At 37.5% G+C, this 17,180-nt stretch overlaps 1 protein-coding gene across 3 annotated transcripts in view; it reads right to left on the bottom strand.

Annotated features, from left to right (window-relative positions):
- Positions 1-6,910, bottom strand: part of LOC139975601 (uncharacterized) — a 34,932-nt gene extending 28,022 nt beyond the window's left edge. For 2 of the 3 annotated variants that reach the window (XM_071983634.1, XM_071983635.1), the window contains exons 1-2: positions 6,589-6,909; positions 1,484-1,528 (exon numbers count right to left, since the gene is read on the bottom strand). In XM_071983634.1, coding sequence (XP_071839735.1) covers positions 1,484-1,510 — 27 coding nt within the window. In that variant the 5' untranslated portion in view covers positions 1,511-1,528; positions 6,589-6,909. Of the gene's footprint in view, positions 1-1,483; positions 1,529-6,588 lie in introns of all 3 variants that reach the window. The other variant, XM_071983636.1, reaches the window with a different exon arrangement.
- Between the last annotated feature and the right edge of the window lie 10,270 nt (positions 6,911-17,180).

The raw sequence follows: 17,180 nt of genomic DNA, 5'->3' as shown, positions 1-17,180 counted from the left end.
TCAGAAATCTGCTATTAATAATCATAATTATCATGAAATTTTGCCCTGATCAATTGTTGGCAGGAGCTCCACTTGGTGCCATGTCAAAATACTTTCACATTGTTAAATTATAGGTCTAACACAGAGCACTATGCCTTATGTAGATCCTAACTACTATCTATAGTCGGTCTATGAGTTTGAAGTTGAAGGTTTACAATATTGTTTGAGGCCAAGGCCCCCTCACATGACTTAACAAATTACCACTGGTCATTAGTAACTTGTCACACAGCAAAGTGTGCACAAATCAAACAATCTCTCCTGCCCAGGCACTACAGTGCACCGCATCTTTTGTCCCCCGGGGGACTTCCCATAGGGTGCAGCCGCAAACCAGCACCAGGCACCTATATTTACTGTACATGTTACCTGGCAAGTCCCCATTGATACACCTGGGTGAAGAGAGGCAATGGAGGCAAAGTACTTTGCACAAGGACACACATAATAATCTGGCCAGGACTCAAACCTGCAAACCTTTGATCACAGGTCCACTGCCTTAACCACATAATTGCTCTCAACGTTTGGATGTATACAACAACGTTGCAGAGAAATCACCAAAACTATGGAATAACCTATTTGAGTGATGAAAGTTTCCTCTTTTGTATATTGTTGCTGAAAGTGGTGGTGAGGGTATGTAGTGTATACAATATCAAAGATCTCCAAGCCTGCTAGAAAAAATTGACCTGATAAAAGCCAAACTCTAACCAACTCTTTGGGAGAATTCAACAATTCGCAGCTATAAATGTTCCTAAAATTTGGTAGTCATACAATAAATGACCAAGAATAAAAATATATAAAAATCATCAATTTGGGCTTTTAAAATGCCGAAACTGGCAACGATGGTGTGGGGGTGGATAGATGACTTCTTTGACAAGACACACTTTTACCAAAGAAGAATGACTGGTAAAAGATGTAGCAGAATTTTCAACATGGAGGCCCTCACCTTGTCAACTTATAAGTTGTAAGGATTGGCAAGCCAGAATTTAAAAGTTTTAGGTTTAGTCCATGAAATCGTGAGCAATATGAGGGGTAATGACATTTGGGCAGTGGTGATACCTGCAAACTCTTGTCTGATAACACACGAATTCCATTAATTACAAATGCCGACAAAGCAATATCCATTATGTCGACTTCGTACTGTACGTAATCGACTCGTTCTTTGTGCAGTAAATACATTATAACCATATAAACAATCTTGCCATATTTGCGTTAAAAAGAAAGCAAAATTGAATGACTTTGCTTTGCACAAACTGTGACTGAATCTTCCCTTCAATAATTCATTCAAAAATGCAAATGAATTCCAGTTTTACACAATTTTTAATGGCTTGGTCAGACATTACTGTGTGCACTTCTGTGCAACTTTGTACCTGATGTTTACAATCAACTTCCTGGCAATTATGTGACAAACTTAGAAGACCCAGGAAGGCCTTTACCTTCAATAATCACTTACCAAGACAGTGCAAAGGTGTTGATTCATTTCAAAACATAGAGAATTCTGTCCAGAAAAGAAGAAAATGAAAAGAAAGTAAAAAATACATGAAGGTACAAGCACCTGTTTAAAGGATGAAGTCTATTGTTGCAATATAATTAACCTACTGTATATATGTAAGCTTCACAACAGGGACACTTTCAGTTTCAGCTGCAGTGCTTATGTTTTGAATTGGCTTGCGGTTTGAAAAATTATGACGTGTATCACAAGAAAAGACAAAAAATGGAAACGAATAACCAATGTAACATTCATCTGAGATTGCGTACGTGTGTTTTCATGGTTCCCATTTTTGCAAAGCATTCTATTAACTTCTAGGCCACTGCAGTTATAATTGTACAACTATCCTCCTAAGGAACATTCTGTGCAAACCAGGCCCCGAAATTCAGGGGTTTTTCAGTGTAATTTCCAGTGGATATTGAAGTTTGCCAATAGAAACCACAGTCTCTGGCATTTTACAGAGAGTCAAGATCAAAAACATAAACAATGACTGATTACCACTCAAAAATGGTACATGTATATATTAGATCCTCCTACAAGCAGGAACTCGCGAAAAAGCCTCATTGGCTTATCAAAGCCGCAAGCTGACCGAAGCCAGTCTCTTAGTACATTCATATTTAACGTCCATGATTATATATTGTTAATTGTCAACAACTCTGTAACTGGACGACATACATTAATCTGGGAGTGACTAGAACCGGGGACCTTATGATTGAAACTAGGCACCGGCATTAACCACTGAGCTAACACTCCACCAGAGCTAACACTCCACCAGGGTCAGATCCAAAACCTCTGCCAATGTTATGGACGGAATTCACAGAGATAAAGTCCCATCAAAAATAGTGTGAGAGTTAGTATTTGGTAAGGTATGCATGATTGATCCAAGTTGGGATACCTCTACCATATAACGGAAAAAAATTAATTGGGTAGTGCAATATTAGTCTGAATATGCAAATTAGGTGTTCGTTATGGACGGAATCAGAAAAATGATCGATATCCACCAACCTTCATAGTGGGTCAAAACTCTGTGAAGTGTTCAGGATTTCAAAGTATCAGGTACTTTTCATCACAGGCCTGGTACCTTAGCTTTATCATACTCCCACTCATAATCTTCAATGTACCTCTATTAACCCACTACCCCAAACCAAAATTCTGTGTTATGGACGGAATGTACAACGTTATGGACGGAAGGTTTTGTCCTGATTTAGGATCAACTCTTGAATTGTGAAGTGTGTGTTATAAGTTAATACTTATGGCCAATATGTGTAATAATATCAAATAAAATTGAATTTATTATAAGAAGGGAAAGAGCTAGTCCTGAAATAGGAATTGTTATGGACGGAATGTTATGGACGGAAAGTATTGAATTAGCCTGAAATGAATTGCTACAGCACATGAAAAGTTTCACTCTTGCTGAAGGTACTCATCAGGTGGCTTTCAGCACTATAAGCAGAGGCTGTCAGTACTTTTCCCATTTGTTTTTTTTCACTTTTGTGGCTTCACCTCCTTCAAACAATGCCAATGCAATCAAAGTTTCACCAGTCTGCAAAGCTTGTATGAAAGAAAACAACACATGCAAATAAAACTGTGGACATGGGAGGCCTGTATGGTTGAACAGTCATGAAAATTTGAAATAGACTTTTCAATCTCAACAAAATACATCGATTCATATTTGTCAAAATTTTTCGTCACCATCACGGCTCACAATCTCTTTGAAACTTGTCCCTAATATATTCAACCACCTTTGTTGCAATTCCCACTTTGCTACTTGAAATTAGGAGGACAGGCTGTTCTAGTTTCCCCATGATCATTCCTAGTGGGATATTGTCTCAGATGATGGCCAGAAGAAAGTATTGGTAGGGCCCTTAGGGTGTAGGAAGGAGACATAGACATCATTACTGTCAACTGATATTTGGTCCACCTTTTCCAACCACCAGTCTCCTTCATACACAAAAACCACGTTGCATAAGGATGACAACTTGGATTTATAAGGGTCATTCTGTGTCAAATCAAGAATGGCTGTTGCTGCAGCCTCTCCAAAAATTCCCAAATTTTTTGTATGATTGGACCATCATGAAATAAGCATATTCTGAAAATTTCAGTTGCATTGCTTTCCAGCCGATTTATCACACTTTGAAATTCCGCAATTTGTCGCCACCATGGCATTTTCTTGATTTTTAGGTCTCATTTCTCAGCAATTAACCATTCTACTACCTTTCTATTACAGATGCCTATAGAGTCTATCCCATAGAATAGGAAAATAAAAAATTAGGCTACAAAAATATTGTCTTGTGGAGTTAGGTCCACTTAAAAGTGTCAAAATATACGATTTTTGTACTTTTCACTAAAAAATGTGCTATTTTTAGTGATGAATTGCTCCTAAACCATTGCTTCAGGGTACTTGATTCTTTCAGAGGTTATTATGTCTGGTACAATCATTACAAAATAATGATTACAATGCTTTCCTATGATATGTTTGCAAGTTGTGCAACTCTAAAGTTGCTATTTCATGCTGCGATTCAGCATGAGGTAGGAGTTTTGATGCCAATTTTTTACCAAAGTAACCATGTTAGAGCTGTCAGGGTTTTATACTTCAACTATAAGTATAAAGTTCTTACCCCTAAACAAATTTCAGGGTTCTAGCTGTTCTCAATAATAATTTAAGAAGTTGTTAAGCTGCTCCGATGTACAAAAGAGGTCGTCTTTGACGGCCAATAACTCAAAATGTGTAATGTTGAAAAAATCTGATAATTTTTTCTGGAAGAGATATAGTACCACCCTGTTTGTACAAAAAAATTCAGGAGGGTGTTTTGCCTTATTTTGAAATGAAAAATCATCAAAGTTTGGGATTTTTACAGAAATTTCTTCTTTTCTTTTCTTTTTAAATTAGGGAAAACATCACCTGAAAGCCTAGAAAAATACTGTAATGTACATGTAAAAATAGGTTTTCCATCCTAAATAACATTCATTCACATTTGATGGCTTTGATTTAACTTAATAAAAAACATTCTGCATAGTTTTTCCAAAGAAAGTAATTTCCATCCATAACATTCACATTCCGTCCATAACGTTTTCCTAATTCCATCCATAACACAGATGTTTCATTGAACCCTAGCTTATCAATATGCAGGAATCTGGTAATTTTTCACTTCATCCTTAATGGCATTGATAACCTTCAGAAGATTACATGCAAATTTTATCACTGAAGTGAACTTTAAAATTGCCAGGAGATTAATGACATCAGGTAGCGTTATGGACGGAATTAATGATTTTCTTCTCGATTAGCATCTTAATTAGGGATGCCCTACTTAATTTTTCCAAAAACTATTTTGGAGAGATCAGTACCATAAACAATTATTCAGGTGCAGATTCCTGTGAATTCCATCATTCCTTGCAGTTCAGTGGCACAAATTGCTGTTTCCGTCCATAACGCTGGTTTAAGTGCATTGTTGATATAATTAAGCAGTACTCGTTAACAAAGAAACATACAAATTTAATTTTTTTGCCAAGCAAGTTTAAATTGTTCTTCTTTTGGACAAAACTATCAAAATTGATAACTATGATCATCTAAATTTTAGCCCTGAGGTTGACAGGTTTTGGATCTGACCCACCACTGGATCGATGAGTTCCATTCAGTAGCTCATGTAGGCCCAATATTACTGCTTATTTTTGATCAGCAAATATTATTTGACTGCTCTAACAAGCCTGGAAATGGCACTGAGAACTTGCTTTTAGTCAGTAGATCTTCCATTCGATGTCCGAACGTCGCGGTGTTCCAAACTTCGCAATACTGACTATATAGTAAAGGCTTCGTAATTGACGCACCCCCGTAATTGACGCACCTTCAATTATAACTAGCAACGATACAGCAGGCCACCTAAACTTTTTGCAGTCAAGCATAATTACATATTCATGAGTTTGAATCCATTTCAGCTATTTGCTGACCAAATTGTGGTTTCTATTAAGCTTTTACCACCCTCCCCCCAGTTTTACATGTATTTTGGACATTTGGAAATCTTACTCCCAAAAAATTACTAAAATTACTTCAATATGATACAACTACTCTCTGGGACCTGACCTGTCTGAGCTAAGAGGTTCAGAGCATAGCAAACAGCATCCAAAGTCAATGGATGTATACTTAGGCCTACTCTACAGTTAGCTTATCGACGAATGTGTCAATTTAGGGGTATGAAAGAACTTGACACAGCAGACATTTTGTGTTCAAATTCTTCTCAATTGTACGTTGCGTAAGCACAGAACAATAAATATTTTGAGATCATTACATTTGTGAGGAACTACACATATGAAAAATGCATGCAGTTGAGTGATTTGGATTTTAGGTTGACAGACATCGTCAATCCAATCCTTAGTGTGCCAATTATGAGCCCACCATGCTACTGGAAGTGAAGTCAGACTATACAAATAGGCCGTGGCTATTCTTACGACTAGTCGTAACAATTATATATAAACTATTCTTACGACAAAGGCGAATTCAAGCGCAGTAAAGTAAATAAAGCAAATGCGCATGTTGTAGGGGTAACCCTAACCTTAACCCTAAACCCCAATCCTAACCCTAACACTAACCCTAACCGGAAATTATTGTTACTCCTAGTCGTAAAAAATAGTTCACCTGTCATAAAAATAGCAACTGCGCATGCGTAGTCGGAAATTATTCTTACGAACAGTCGTAAGAATAGCCACTTTGATACAAATACTGTATGGGTCACACCAATGTGTGTAATCCGCGAGATTTCTTGACCGATTGGTAATGGCGGACGGCACGGTCAGTGGACGAACAGAGCCGATGTGTTGGCAGTATTGTCGGTCCGCGCTCTAATTTAAGTCTATATTATCTAATTCCAGCTCTAGGCTCATGTGTTAATAGCTCAGGACTAAAATTTTGTTTCGCAACGTTAGGCTAGCCTAGGACTGTAGGCTACATAAGAGGCTGAGGCCCAAAGTTCAGACGTATTGAAACGAGGTAAGAAGGGGTTGTATCCAAGTATTCGGGAACGGATTTTATATTTGGCCTGCGTGCTCAATCGGTTATTCTTATGATACAAACTTACCGACTAGAAAAATCTTTGTACGCTACTGCCTGCGAGCTTCTCACACTTTCACTGAAACTTCTTTTGGCTTCAAATTTTTTGGCGATTCATGTCCGACGCAGCACAGAATTATAATCCCCCCTATCTTAAAGTCACACACTAGTCAATTTCACATGGCGTCCAAAGGGCTTTTCTCTGGTAGGACCTTTACTTACGAATTTTGACAAGACTTAACATTTACCTCTATCTATATTTAAGTGTGTTCTTACTCACATAAACGTATGATATCTTGCATAGATTGTTATCCTTATTGCACTTGCAAATTCTTCTGACTCAACGAAATCATATAGGCTTTGCACACATTGATATGACGTAATATGGTTTTGGAAACTTTGGAATCAACTCGGGGTAAACACAGGGGCGTATCCAGGATTTTCCACTAGGGGGGCGTCAGGCATGAATGATCGCCGTCCTGGGGGATGGGTCTAAGGGGAGGGGTGGACAATTTTTGCTTTCGAAGAAGGGCTGAAATGCAAAATGGTGCCATATGTGATCCATTTTTCGACCTTAATAATAAGCAACATTTCCAGTAAATATGGACACAAAATGCACAATTTAGTATGGCTGGCATGTCACTTAGTGTTTATAGTGATAATACAAACACAATTACCATCTATGTTTCTAAAACTATTATGCCCCCGAACTTCGCCAGAACCTTTTTTTGGCAAACAAGGGGGGGGGGGGGGTTGAGCGATCACCGACATCTCACATAGAGGTCGTCGTCATCATTTTTTTTTTTTTTTGCTAAACTTTTTTTTTTGGTGACGGCCAATAGGGGGGGCGCGCGCCTGTTGCGCCCCCCCTGGATACGCCCCTGAAAAATACTGTTTTGAGATGCGGAATTTTCACAATATTTTCCAAACACATCCTTTCATAAATAATTTCAAGTTCCAATTAAGGGATTCCACATAACTGGCATTGCCCCCAAAGAAATTGTCAGATTTAAAGGATTGCCTGCCCCACCCCCTCCCCCTCAGAAAATCACTGAGCTAGCGTGGCTAGACTTCTGTTTAGCCACTTTTGAGATGTAACATCAAAGTAACATATAAATTAAAAGTTCTAATTTTGAGATGTACATTTATTTGTATGTTCAAATCAGGCTGTTTTGCTTAAATTTTTTAAGTAAGGGTGGGGAGGAGAAAACAGTTTGCAAAATGTACAGCTTCAAAAGGGGCGGGGACAAATTCGACATTTCCACTAGAGTTAGAGGCGAATGAGGTTTCTTTAAAATAGAGTGCTGCACCTGGGTCATTGTACTCGACCCGTACATAGGGGGGGGGGTGCATGGCTGGGTCCATTTCAGAAAATCCTCAACTAGCTTATTAAGGTACGGGCACGAACCTTCATAAGAGGGCCAGAGGCGAACACATGATATAATAAATTATAGGGGTGAGGCCCTGGGGTCATTGAAACCGTCTCCTACATGGTAGAGAGTGCGGTCCTTCCCGGGCAAAAATAAATAAATAAATTAAATGTCAAATCGCATATCCTGAGGGGGGGGGGTAGGGGTTAAATTTGTTTCAAATTACTCGTGTTGGTCCAGTGGGAGAAGCCACCGGAAGTTATTGGATTTTGAGACATTCCTGTTCTATAGTATATTAGTACTGAGCAACTTTAAATCACATGTGAGAAAGAGTAACTTTAAAGCTGCAGGCCTGCAGTAGTTCAAACACTTCTCAATTGTACCCTAACACTGGAACACAGAAATACATGCTAGAATTGCCCATTGCATTTGTGAACCCCACGGACCATTTAGAATTTTAAGTTGTTAGACTTATATTACCCAAATATATGAAATTTTAACGTAAGGGCTGGGTTTAAGTTTCGTTATACGGCAGCTGAACGAGGTGGGGAGGGGTGAAACTGGAGTGAGTTGGGGCGGGGGACTGTGGTAAGGGGAGGTATCACGAATTGCATTTCAAAAGGAAGACAGAATTCTGTGTTGCAACTTACGTGGCTGGTTTAAAAACCACACTAAATTTTGAATTCACTGTCATAATTTCAGAATTAAATACTTCACTGGAATCATGTTCAATCAAGTTTTTGATTTTTTTTCTTTTTTTGGTCACTCAATCAAATGTTTCAAGCTCTGTATAGTGGGTTATTAAATCCTCAGTATTCAACTAATTTATATTCAAACATGCACTTACCGTACAGTTATAGTTATGACTATTTTAATGCCGCTTTATTTGTGTTAAATTACCAATTTCTAGCAAATGCGTAATTAAAAATAAGAATATAATTCTTGGTCAAACCAAGGCAGACTTTTTGATGTTTCTCCTCATTCAATTCAATTCATAAGACTTTATTTCAATCTCTTGTATTACATATATATGTGCGCTTTAGAAAATGTTCAAATAATAAAATAATAATAATAATATTAAAGTATGCAATTTGACAATAGATGTGGGTAACTGTACAAGAAGAATATAGAGATTGAGGAGTGCCAACAAGAAGCTCTCTGTAGAGCTTGTTTACGTTGACACCCCTTGACAAATAATATATATATAAATATATATATATATATATATATATATATATATATATATATATATATATATATATATATATATATATATATATAATGAAAGCTTAAGTTTACAGAGAAAACAGAACAAAGATGGCAATGAAAGGAAATGCAAAATCAATGATAGTTTGATATAAGATACAGAAAAAAGATTTGGCGCACGGTTAGGATAAGGATCGTTACGTACGTAACTGAAAATAATTGCGAAAAGTCGACGGAGCATTCACTTTAAATAAAAAAGTAATTAATGATTTCAAAAGTAATTATCATGATTGCATTCGATTTTGTAAACGTCTCCTTTTTACTATAATGTTTTGGAAATAGAAATTCATTAGTCCGTTTATAATGAACTATAGCATTTATTACAGGACTTTCCTCTCATTGATTAAATGGTATAGGCCTACATTATATTACCGATGCCTCTATTTAAAAATCGTCCAGCTCAAAATACACACCACTGCCGTGGGGTATAGCCTATCAATAGGCGTAAGAGCCCAATTTGATTAAGGGGGGGGGGGGCTGTAACGACTTGCCCGAAAAAATATAACCAAAATTTTACGTACAACACAAGGGCGTAGGAACCGGGAAGGGGGCTGGGGGGTGGGCGCCAGCCTCCCAGTAAAAAATATGGAGGGGCGGAAGTATCATTCCGCCCCCCGCTTCGCAAGTCAGAAAACCCCTTTTTCATTTCCAAATGAGAACAAAATCTCACTTGGAGCACCAAATTGCATCTAAGGCCAGGTGAAAATGCAAAATTATATACAAAATAGAGTGGGTGGGTTGAAGTGTGCTATATTGCACCAAATTGCATCTGAGGCCACTTGGAAATGCAAAAAGTTCCAAAGGGGAGGGGGACACCCCTTATACTCCTCCCTAGGCCGGCCATCAGTCTTCAGCACCCCCCACTCAAAAGTACCTTCCTATGCCACTGGTACAATATGTTAAAATGCATATCAAATACAGGCATGCATGGGTTATTACATCGCATGCCAATTACATACAATCATTTGTCGTGTTATTACCCTTCCATATAGGTTATAATTTTGGGGGATGTCGTTACAATAATAATGATAATAATATTAGTTTAACCATGCAATTTTTTTAGTAGGTGCCCGAAAAATTCTCAGCATATTGCCGGAATTTTCACAAATATATTTGGTTTGGGGGGGGGGGGGGTGACGGGCGCTGCAGCCCCCGCCTCCTATAGTCCAGGAGCCCAGAAGGTTTATTCAGCTGAAGAGGTACAAAAGGTTTGGTGGCCTGATTGTGTTGGTAGGTGACCAAGCTTCAATAAAATGTGTTGCTGCCGGGGCACACCCTGCATGGTAGGTGAGGGGGTCACAAAATTAGGGGGCAAAATATGCTTTTATTTAGCTGAAGAGGTACAAGCACACAAGTTTCTGGGTTTTATACCCAGGAGGGTACCTTGCATCATGGTGGCAATGACAGCAATATCTGACTGCATGGGGCCCCAGACAGTAGCCCAAAAGGGGCCCGCCCATATGGTATTATTCAGCTGAAAAGGTACAAGGGTGAATTCTTTTGCATTTGAACTATTACACATTGGGGTGTACTAAAACACTAATGACAGTAACTTTGTCCTGCATAGGGGCCCAAACAGTAGCCCTAAGAATGGGCCATGCGGTACAACCAACTGTTGGCTAATTTATCTAGCTGACAAGGTGCATGAACAAAACTTATTGGATACTGCTCCCAGCAAGTCTAATTACATTGCTGTAGCAACAACAGCAATATCTGACTGCATGGGGCCCCAGACAGTGGCCCAAAAGGGCCCCACCCATATGGTATTATTCAGCTGAAAAGGTACAAGGGTAGATCCTTTTGCATTTGAACTATTACACATTAGGGTATACTAAAACACTAATGACAGTAACTTTGTCCTTCGTAGGGGCCCAAACAGTAACCCTACAGATAGGCCCTTTGGCCCAATCAGTTCAACTTGTTGGAGACTGGCCCTAGCAATATTTGTTATATTATTATAGCAATAACAGCAATATTTGCCTGCATGGGGCTCCAGACAGTGGTCCCGAAAGGCCCGTTTGGTGTCATTCAGTCAAAGTAATACAAGGGCGAATCTTTCAGCATTGATGCTGATACATTTAGGTTTACACAAGTAGGTCTACCAATGACACCAACTTCGTTCTGCACTGGGGCCCAGACAATATAGCCCAACATGGCCCCTCCTTTCATGTTTATCGTATCTTGCCACGATTGCACGAGCAGTGAGAGAAAACAGAAATAATATATTACAAGAGGTTTATGATTTATTGGACCTGGTTAACATCGTTATTTGTCTTCTTCGTTAGAAATCCAGTGTAACGTACCTTATAAGTGGATTGCGAGGCAATTAAAAACTGTGAATGCCATACCTGAACGCTATGATATAGGTGCACTTTTTGAAATGTAATTTAATATACTTTGTGTAGCCAGAATTGTATCTTTCAAAATGACCTAAAACATTGTACTGGCCCTAATTAACTCAAAGTTGGTCTCCATCGTTGTAGCATTGAACTGATATACTTTGATTCAGATTGCTCAATCATTGATCGTAATGATTTATCAGTGATAATCACATGAAGGCATGTTAACATCATCACTTGATGAAATAACATATTTACATTTTTGGTTAAAATGATAACATATAGTAACATCCATAATACATGTACACTAGGATAATGTACCGTAAACAGTCAATTTGACACCATTTTGTATATCTTAGGCAACATTGATTTGCTTTATAAGATCAAACGTACAGCCACCTGCTTACTCCCATGCATGCTATTTCACTAATACTTGTATAATTTTGATAACATAAAGTTAAGCACACAGGATTATAACGAAGGAGTGTTACTAGATGCCCATAGCTAGGTACAAAAGTTACGAATGTACAGAAAAGTAACTAGTAACTTATCATGGAACACAAATACTGATGAGATACTGAAAAAGGGACGACAGAGACTATTCTTTTTGCGAGCTCTAAAATCGTATGGTGTCAGTCAGAATATTTTAATTAACTTTTATCGTGCTATTATTGAAAGTATTTTAACTTTAAACATTTTAGTCTGGTTTAGTCGCGTAAGTAAGCATGATCTAAGGAAACTAGAATCTGTCATAAAAAACGCGGAGCGCCTCATTGGCACAGGCCTACCGTCCCTTCACTCACTCTACCAGGAGCGAACGTTAAAACGTGTTGAAAATATATTGATTGATGATTACCACCCAGCAACTGATTATTTCAAGTTCCTGCCTTCAGGCAAAAGAATGCGTACTTTTAAGGGTTCTAAAAGATTTACTGACAGTTTTTATCCTTCTGCTGTGAAGATATTCAATACGCACCAAAACCGTTAAACAATTTTAAACTTTGTAGACTTTATATTGGATTTGAGGGCATTTATATATATTTGTACTCTTTTATATTTTGTAGGTACATTTTATATTTTGTTCATCTTAATATTTTATAGGAACGTTTTCATATCTTTGTGCAATATTATACGTCTCATTTGTTGTTTACAATTTTTAATGTTTTGAGCTCTTGTTATCAACCAATTTCCATTGTATTTTTATATGATTGGCTGAATAAATATCTATCTATCTAGTACTGTAAGTCAGTGGAATTTTCTGAAATGTAAGCTGCTGACATTATTATTGTCCATGCATTTTCACAGCAGAACATGGAAAATACAGCACTTGACTTAGCGAGTAATATTTTGCAGTAATTTTTTTGCCAAATAATGTTACATGTTAGGGTCAACCAAGAAAAGGCCAAATATCAAATCTACATCAATGTTCAACAGCCTCTTAGGTTCTGGGTTACAGGTTTTGTACATGTCAAGCAGATGAAATGTTGCTCAAGGGTGTGGTGGAAGTTTTGTTTGTAACCACTGCAAACAGATGGGTTTTATTACATAATAACTATGAAATCCATAAGTTCTTGTCAATAGAGAATATTACCTTTCTGCCCGTTCTATTGTGTTGATGTATGTCACAGTATAATGATTATTTACGACATAGAAAGCGCTTTAAGGCCTGGTGAATGTTTTCCTCAAAACAAAATAATCGATTTAGACAAAAAATTCTCAACTAGGCCTAACGTTAAGCTAGTTCAACTGTTTAATTTAATATATTTCATGATGAATAAACTGACCGTATAATTCAACACAAAGTTACACTATGCTGGACTAGATTGTCCGTCCACTCGTTCGTTGACATACATGTGAACGTACGTACGTATATGTGGGATATGATATACGTACGTAGGCCTAGGCCCTACATCATGTTCCGAGAGGCGCGGTTGCTATGGAAGTACGAAGAATGTTGATTGATTGTCCATGTTAATATTTTTGTACATGTTAATCTATAATCTTTCTAATTGCTTCCATTCCCATGTTTGATGCATTTTTTTTTACTGATAGCCGTAAAATTGTTTTGAATATTCGTGATCATTTGGGCGTTTTTTTTTTATTTTGCACATGTGCATTGATGTTTTCTACGGGGTAACACATTTATCAAATCTGCTAAAAAAATTGTATTTTTTGCCTTTTTATTGACAAAAATCATAAGGTATGAATGAACGGAGTTAATCAACGGTCAGCGTGGGTTTATCTATAGGATAATGCACGATCGGGGGTTAATTAGACTACCGTGATTAAACACAGATACTTTTATAACAATGCAAGCGATGCACGAGGGCGTAGCACGAGTGCATCCAGCTTGGCCCTAATTATATATAGGCCTACTACCCGAAAATCCTCAAAGTATGAATAAAATAATATTGTTTGGGAAAAGGGAAGCTTGTCAATTGAAAGGGATGGGATATAGTTATTTATGGCAATTGCTAGAAATGTGGAAACCAGCAAATTTAATTATTTTTCTGTGAAGTTACCCCCTTAACTAGAATTTTATAGCTAAACTAATGAGTATTTGAGAAACAGAAGAATTTGTACTCCATGATTTGATCATTTAATTGTTATCCGCCGTCTTGCCCCATGCAGGCAGATATGTTGTCATTACTGCAGCAATAGAGTTAGTCTTGCTCGAAGCGGTATCTAACATGTTTTGTTTATGTACCTGTTCAGGTAGGGAAATAAGCTAACAGCTGGTTGGGCTGCAGGGCCTATCTTTAAGGTTACTGTTTGGGCATTACATATATGCAGGACAAAGTTACTGTCATTAGTATTTTAGTATACCCTAATGTGTAATAGTTCAAATGCAAAAGGATCTACCCTTGTACCTTTTCAGCTGAATAATACCATGTGGGCGGGGCCCTTTTGGGCTACTGTCTGGGGCCCCATGCAGTCAGATATTGCTGTTGTTGCTACAGCAATGTAATTAGACTTGCTGGGAGCAATATCCAACAAGTTTTGTTCATGTACCTTTTCAGCTAGATAAATTAGCCAACAGTTGGTTGTACCGCATGGCCCATTCTTAGGGCTACTGTTTGGGCCCCTATGCAGGACAAAGTTACTGTCATTAGTGTTTTAGTACACCCCAATGTGTAATATTTCAAATGCAAAAGAATTCACCCTAGTACCTTTTCAGCTGAATAATACCATATGGGCGGGCCCCTTTTGGGCTACTGTCTGGGGCCCCATGCAGTCAGATATTGCTGTCATTGCCACCATGATGCAAGGTACCTTCCTGGGTATAAAACCCAGAAACTTGTGTGCTTGTACCTCTTCAGCTAAATAAAAGCATATTTTGCCCCCTAATTTTGTGACCCCCTCATCTATCATGCAGGGTGTGCCCGGCAGCAACACATTTTATTGAAGCTTGGTCACCTACCAACACAATCAGGCCACCAAACCTTTTGTACCTCTTCAGCTGAATAAACCTTCTGGGCTCCTGGACTACTACGCTTACGGGTATATCCATAACAACAAAAAGGGGGAAGGCGGAGGCTGGGGGATGCGGGAAACTGGAAACATACCCTTGTAAGTATTTCATACCTTTCAATATTATGTACATAATTAACAGGACCGATTTAACATAATGATACCAGTTATTTAACCAGAATAACTCAAAATACACCGTTGCTGTGGCCGAGTGGATAAAGGTGGTGGTTTTTGAAACAATGAGGCTTAGCAATCGGGAGGACAGGGGTTTGACTCCCGGGCGGATCATGACAAGAGCGATCTACGGTTGACTTTTTAAGTTGAAAAGATTCCAAATTTGAGTTCAAATGTTGAATTGGAAGCCACCCGACATGTAAGTTGTAAATTAATAAGACCTTGCGGGTTTCTCCCACATTTGTGGACCCTTAAGCGTTGTAAAAATAACATGATTATTACTATTATTATACTTTTGGTTTAGGGTAGTGCATTCCAATGTGTGCTATGAAAGTCAAGTTTTGAATAGTTGTGGAAAGGCCAGAAATACTTTTGTACTATTCAATTTAAAAAGATTTCGTAGGATTTTAAAAGACAAACGTTACATATACATATTCATCTACATCATTTTTTTGGTGATTATTTGGGAAAAGAGGGTGAACAGGGCATATGACCTAGTTTGCGGGAACTTGATACTGAATCGAAAATACAACAAGAAAAACATGTTTTATCTTCATATAAATGTATTTAATTAATGGCTAGTGAGTTTTACACATTGTTTACATGATGCTATATAAGATCATTAACCATGATCAGAACTCTTTCATAACAAACCATAGAAGAGTATCTCTCAAAAAAAAACAAAAAAAAAATGAAATTCTTGGAAAGTTTAAGGTTTATTCCAAAACCAAATCAAGTAATATTTTACCTGACTTCGTTGGGTTAAAAGTATAAAATATATTGATTATATAATATCAAATTTCTTGTAAGATTGATTGAAACATGTACAAATTTTTGTAAATACTTATTAATAAATTTTCTTCTACATATCACTTGGATAGTTTAATAACTTAAAGTATTAAACAAATAAGATCATTTGGCAGGTTTAATGATCATCAGAGGGAAATCCCTCCCATCAATTACTTGCCATTAAATACATTACATACACAGCACAAGAGTAGTTTGCAAGATAATAACCCTGGCTGAAGTCCATACTGCATGTACACGAGCTGACCTTTTCACCGGTTTGGAATTACCCATGTTTTACAAGGTTTTCAGGCTTTGACCACTCTTGACCTTTCAACTACTCTCAAAGGTTCATCCACATACCAAATATGAGGTTCACTGTTCACACATCACAAAGTCTTGAGCTATTTACATTTACAAGCCAAGGCATCTGACACACAAAGAAAGGTGTGTAATACATTCAGACTGAGGACCCCATCGTTTTATTTTTCCAATTGTTCAAATTCAATTATACGAACTTTAACAATATCCCTAAACAAAAGAATTCTTCTGAGGACAGTGATTCTTTGAAACCACATGTGAGGACTTGGAATTCCTTTGTTCAAGTCCTCAGCCAGAATACAATACAAGTGCACATGATGCACACACACACAAACACCATTGCAGAGATTCCATTTGCCTCAGCTGTGGCAAGGAATGAAACATCATGGATGCATATAGCTTCAATCAATCATAATGGATTTTGGTTAAATAATATTTTTCTAACTATTATGAATAACATTTCAGTTCAAAATACAAGAAAAAAAAAAGGACCAAATCACCGCATATAGTATCTACAAATATCAATAACAGATGATCAAGACTTAAACTTAGATGGTAGGCTGCTATATCATATTGTGCAATAAGACTAGCCTAACTACTACTGAAATTAAGACTAGCCTAACTACTACTGAAATTAAGACTAGCCTAACTACTACTGAAATTAAGACTAGCCTATCTACTACTTAAATTAAGACTAGCCTAACTGCTACTGAAATTAAGCTCTGGCACAGCTTCTCTACAAGTTACTTTCACCGACTTCTTCATAATTAAATCAAACAATGGATATCACCATTTTTATATCAGCTGAAAATTTGTATCACAACCAACAAATAAATATATTTTTTGAAACTCTTGTGATTAGCAAGTTGCTGTATATAATTCTCCTGTTTCTA

Source organism: Apostichopus japonicus, chromosome 11 (genome assembly GCF_037975245.1).
Source record: "Apostichopus japonicus isolate 1M-3 chromosome 11, ASM3797524v1, whole genome shotgun sequence".
Lineage (NCBI taxonomy): Eukaryota > Metazoa > Echinodermata > Holothuroidea > Aspidochirotida > Stichopodidae > Apostichopus > Apostichopus japonicus.
This window is presented reverse-complemented; position numbering and strand designations above follow the sequence as displayed.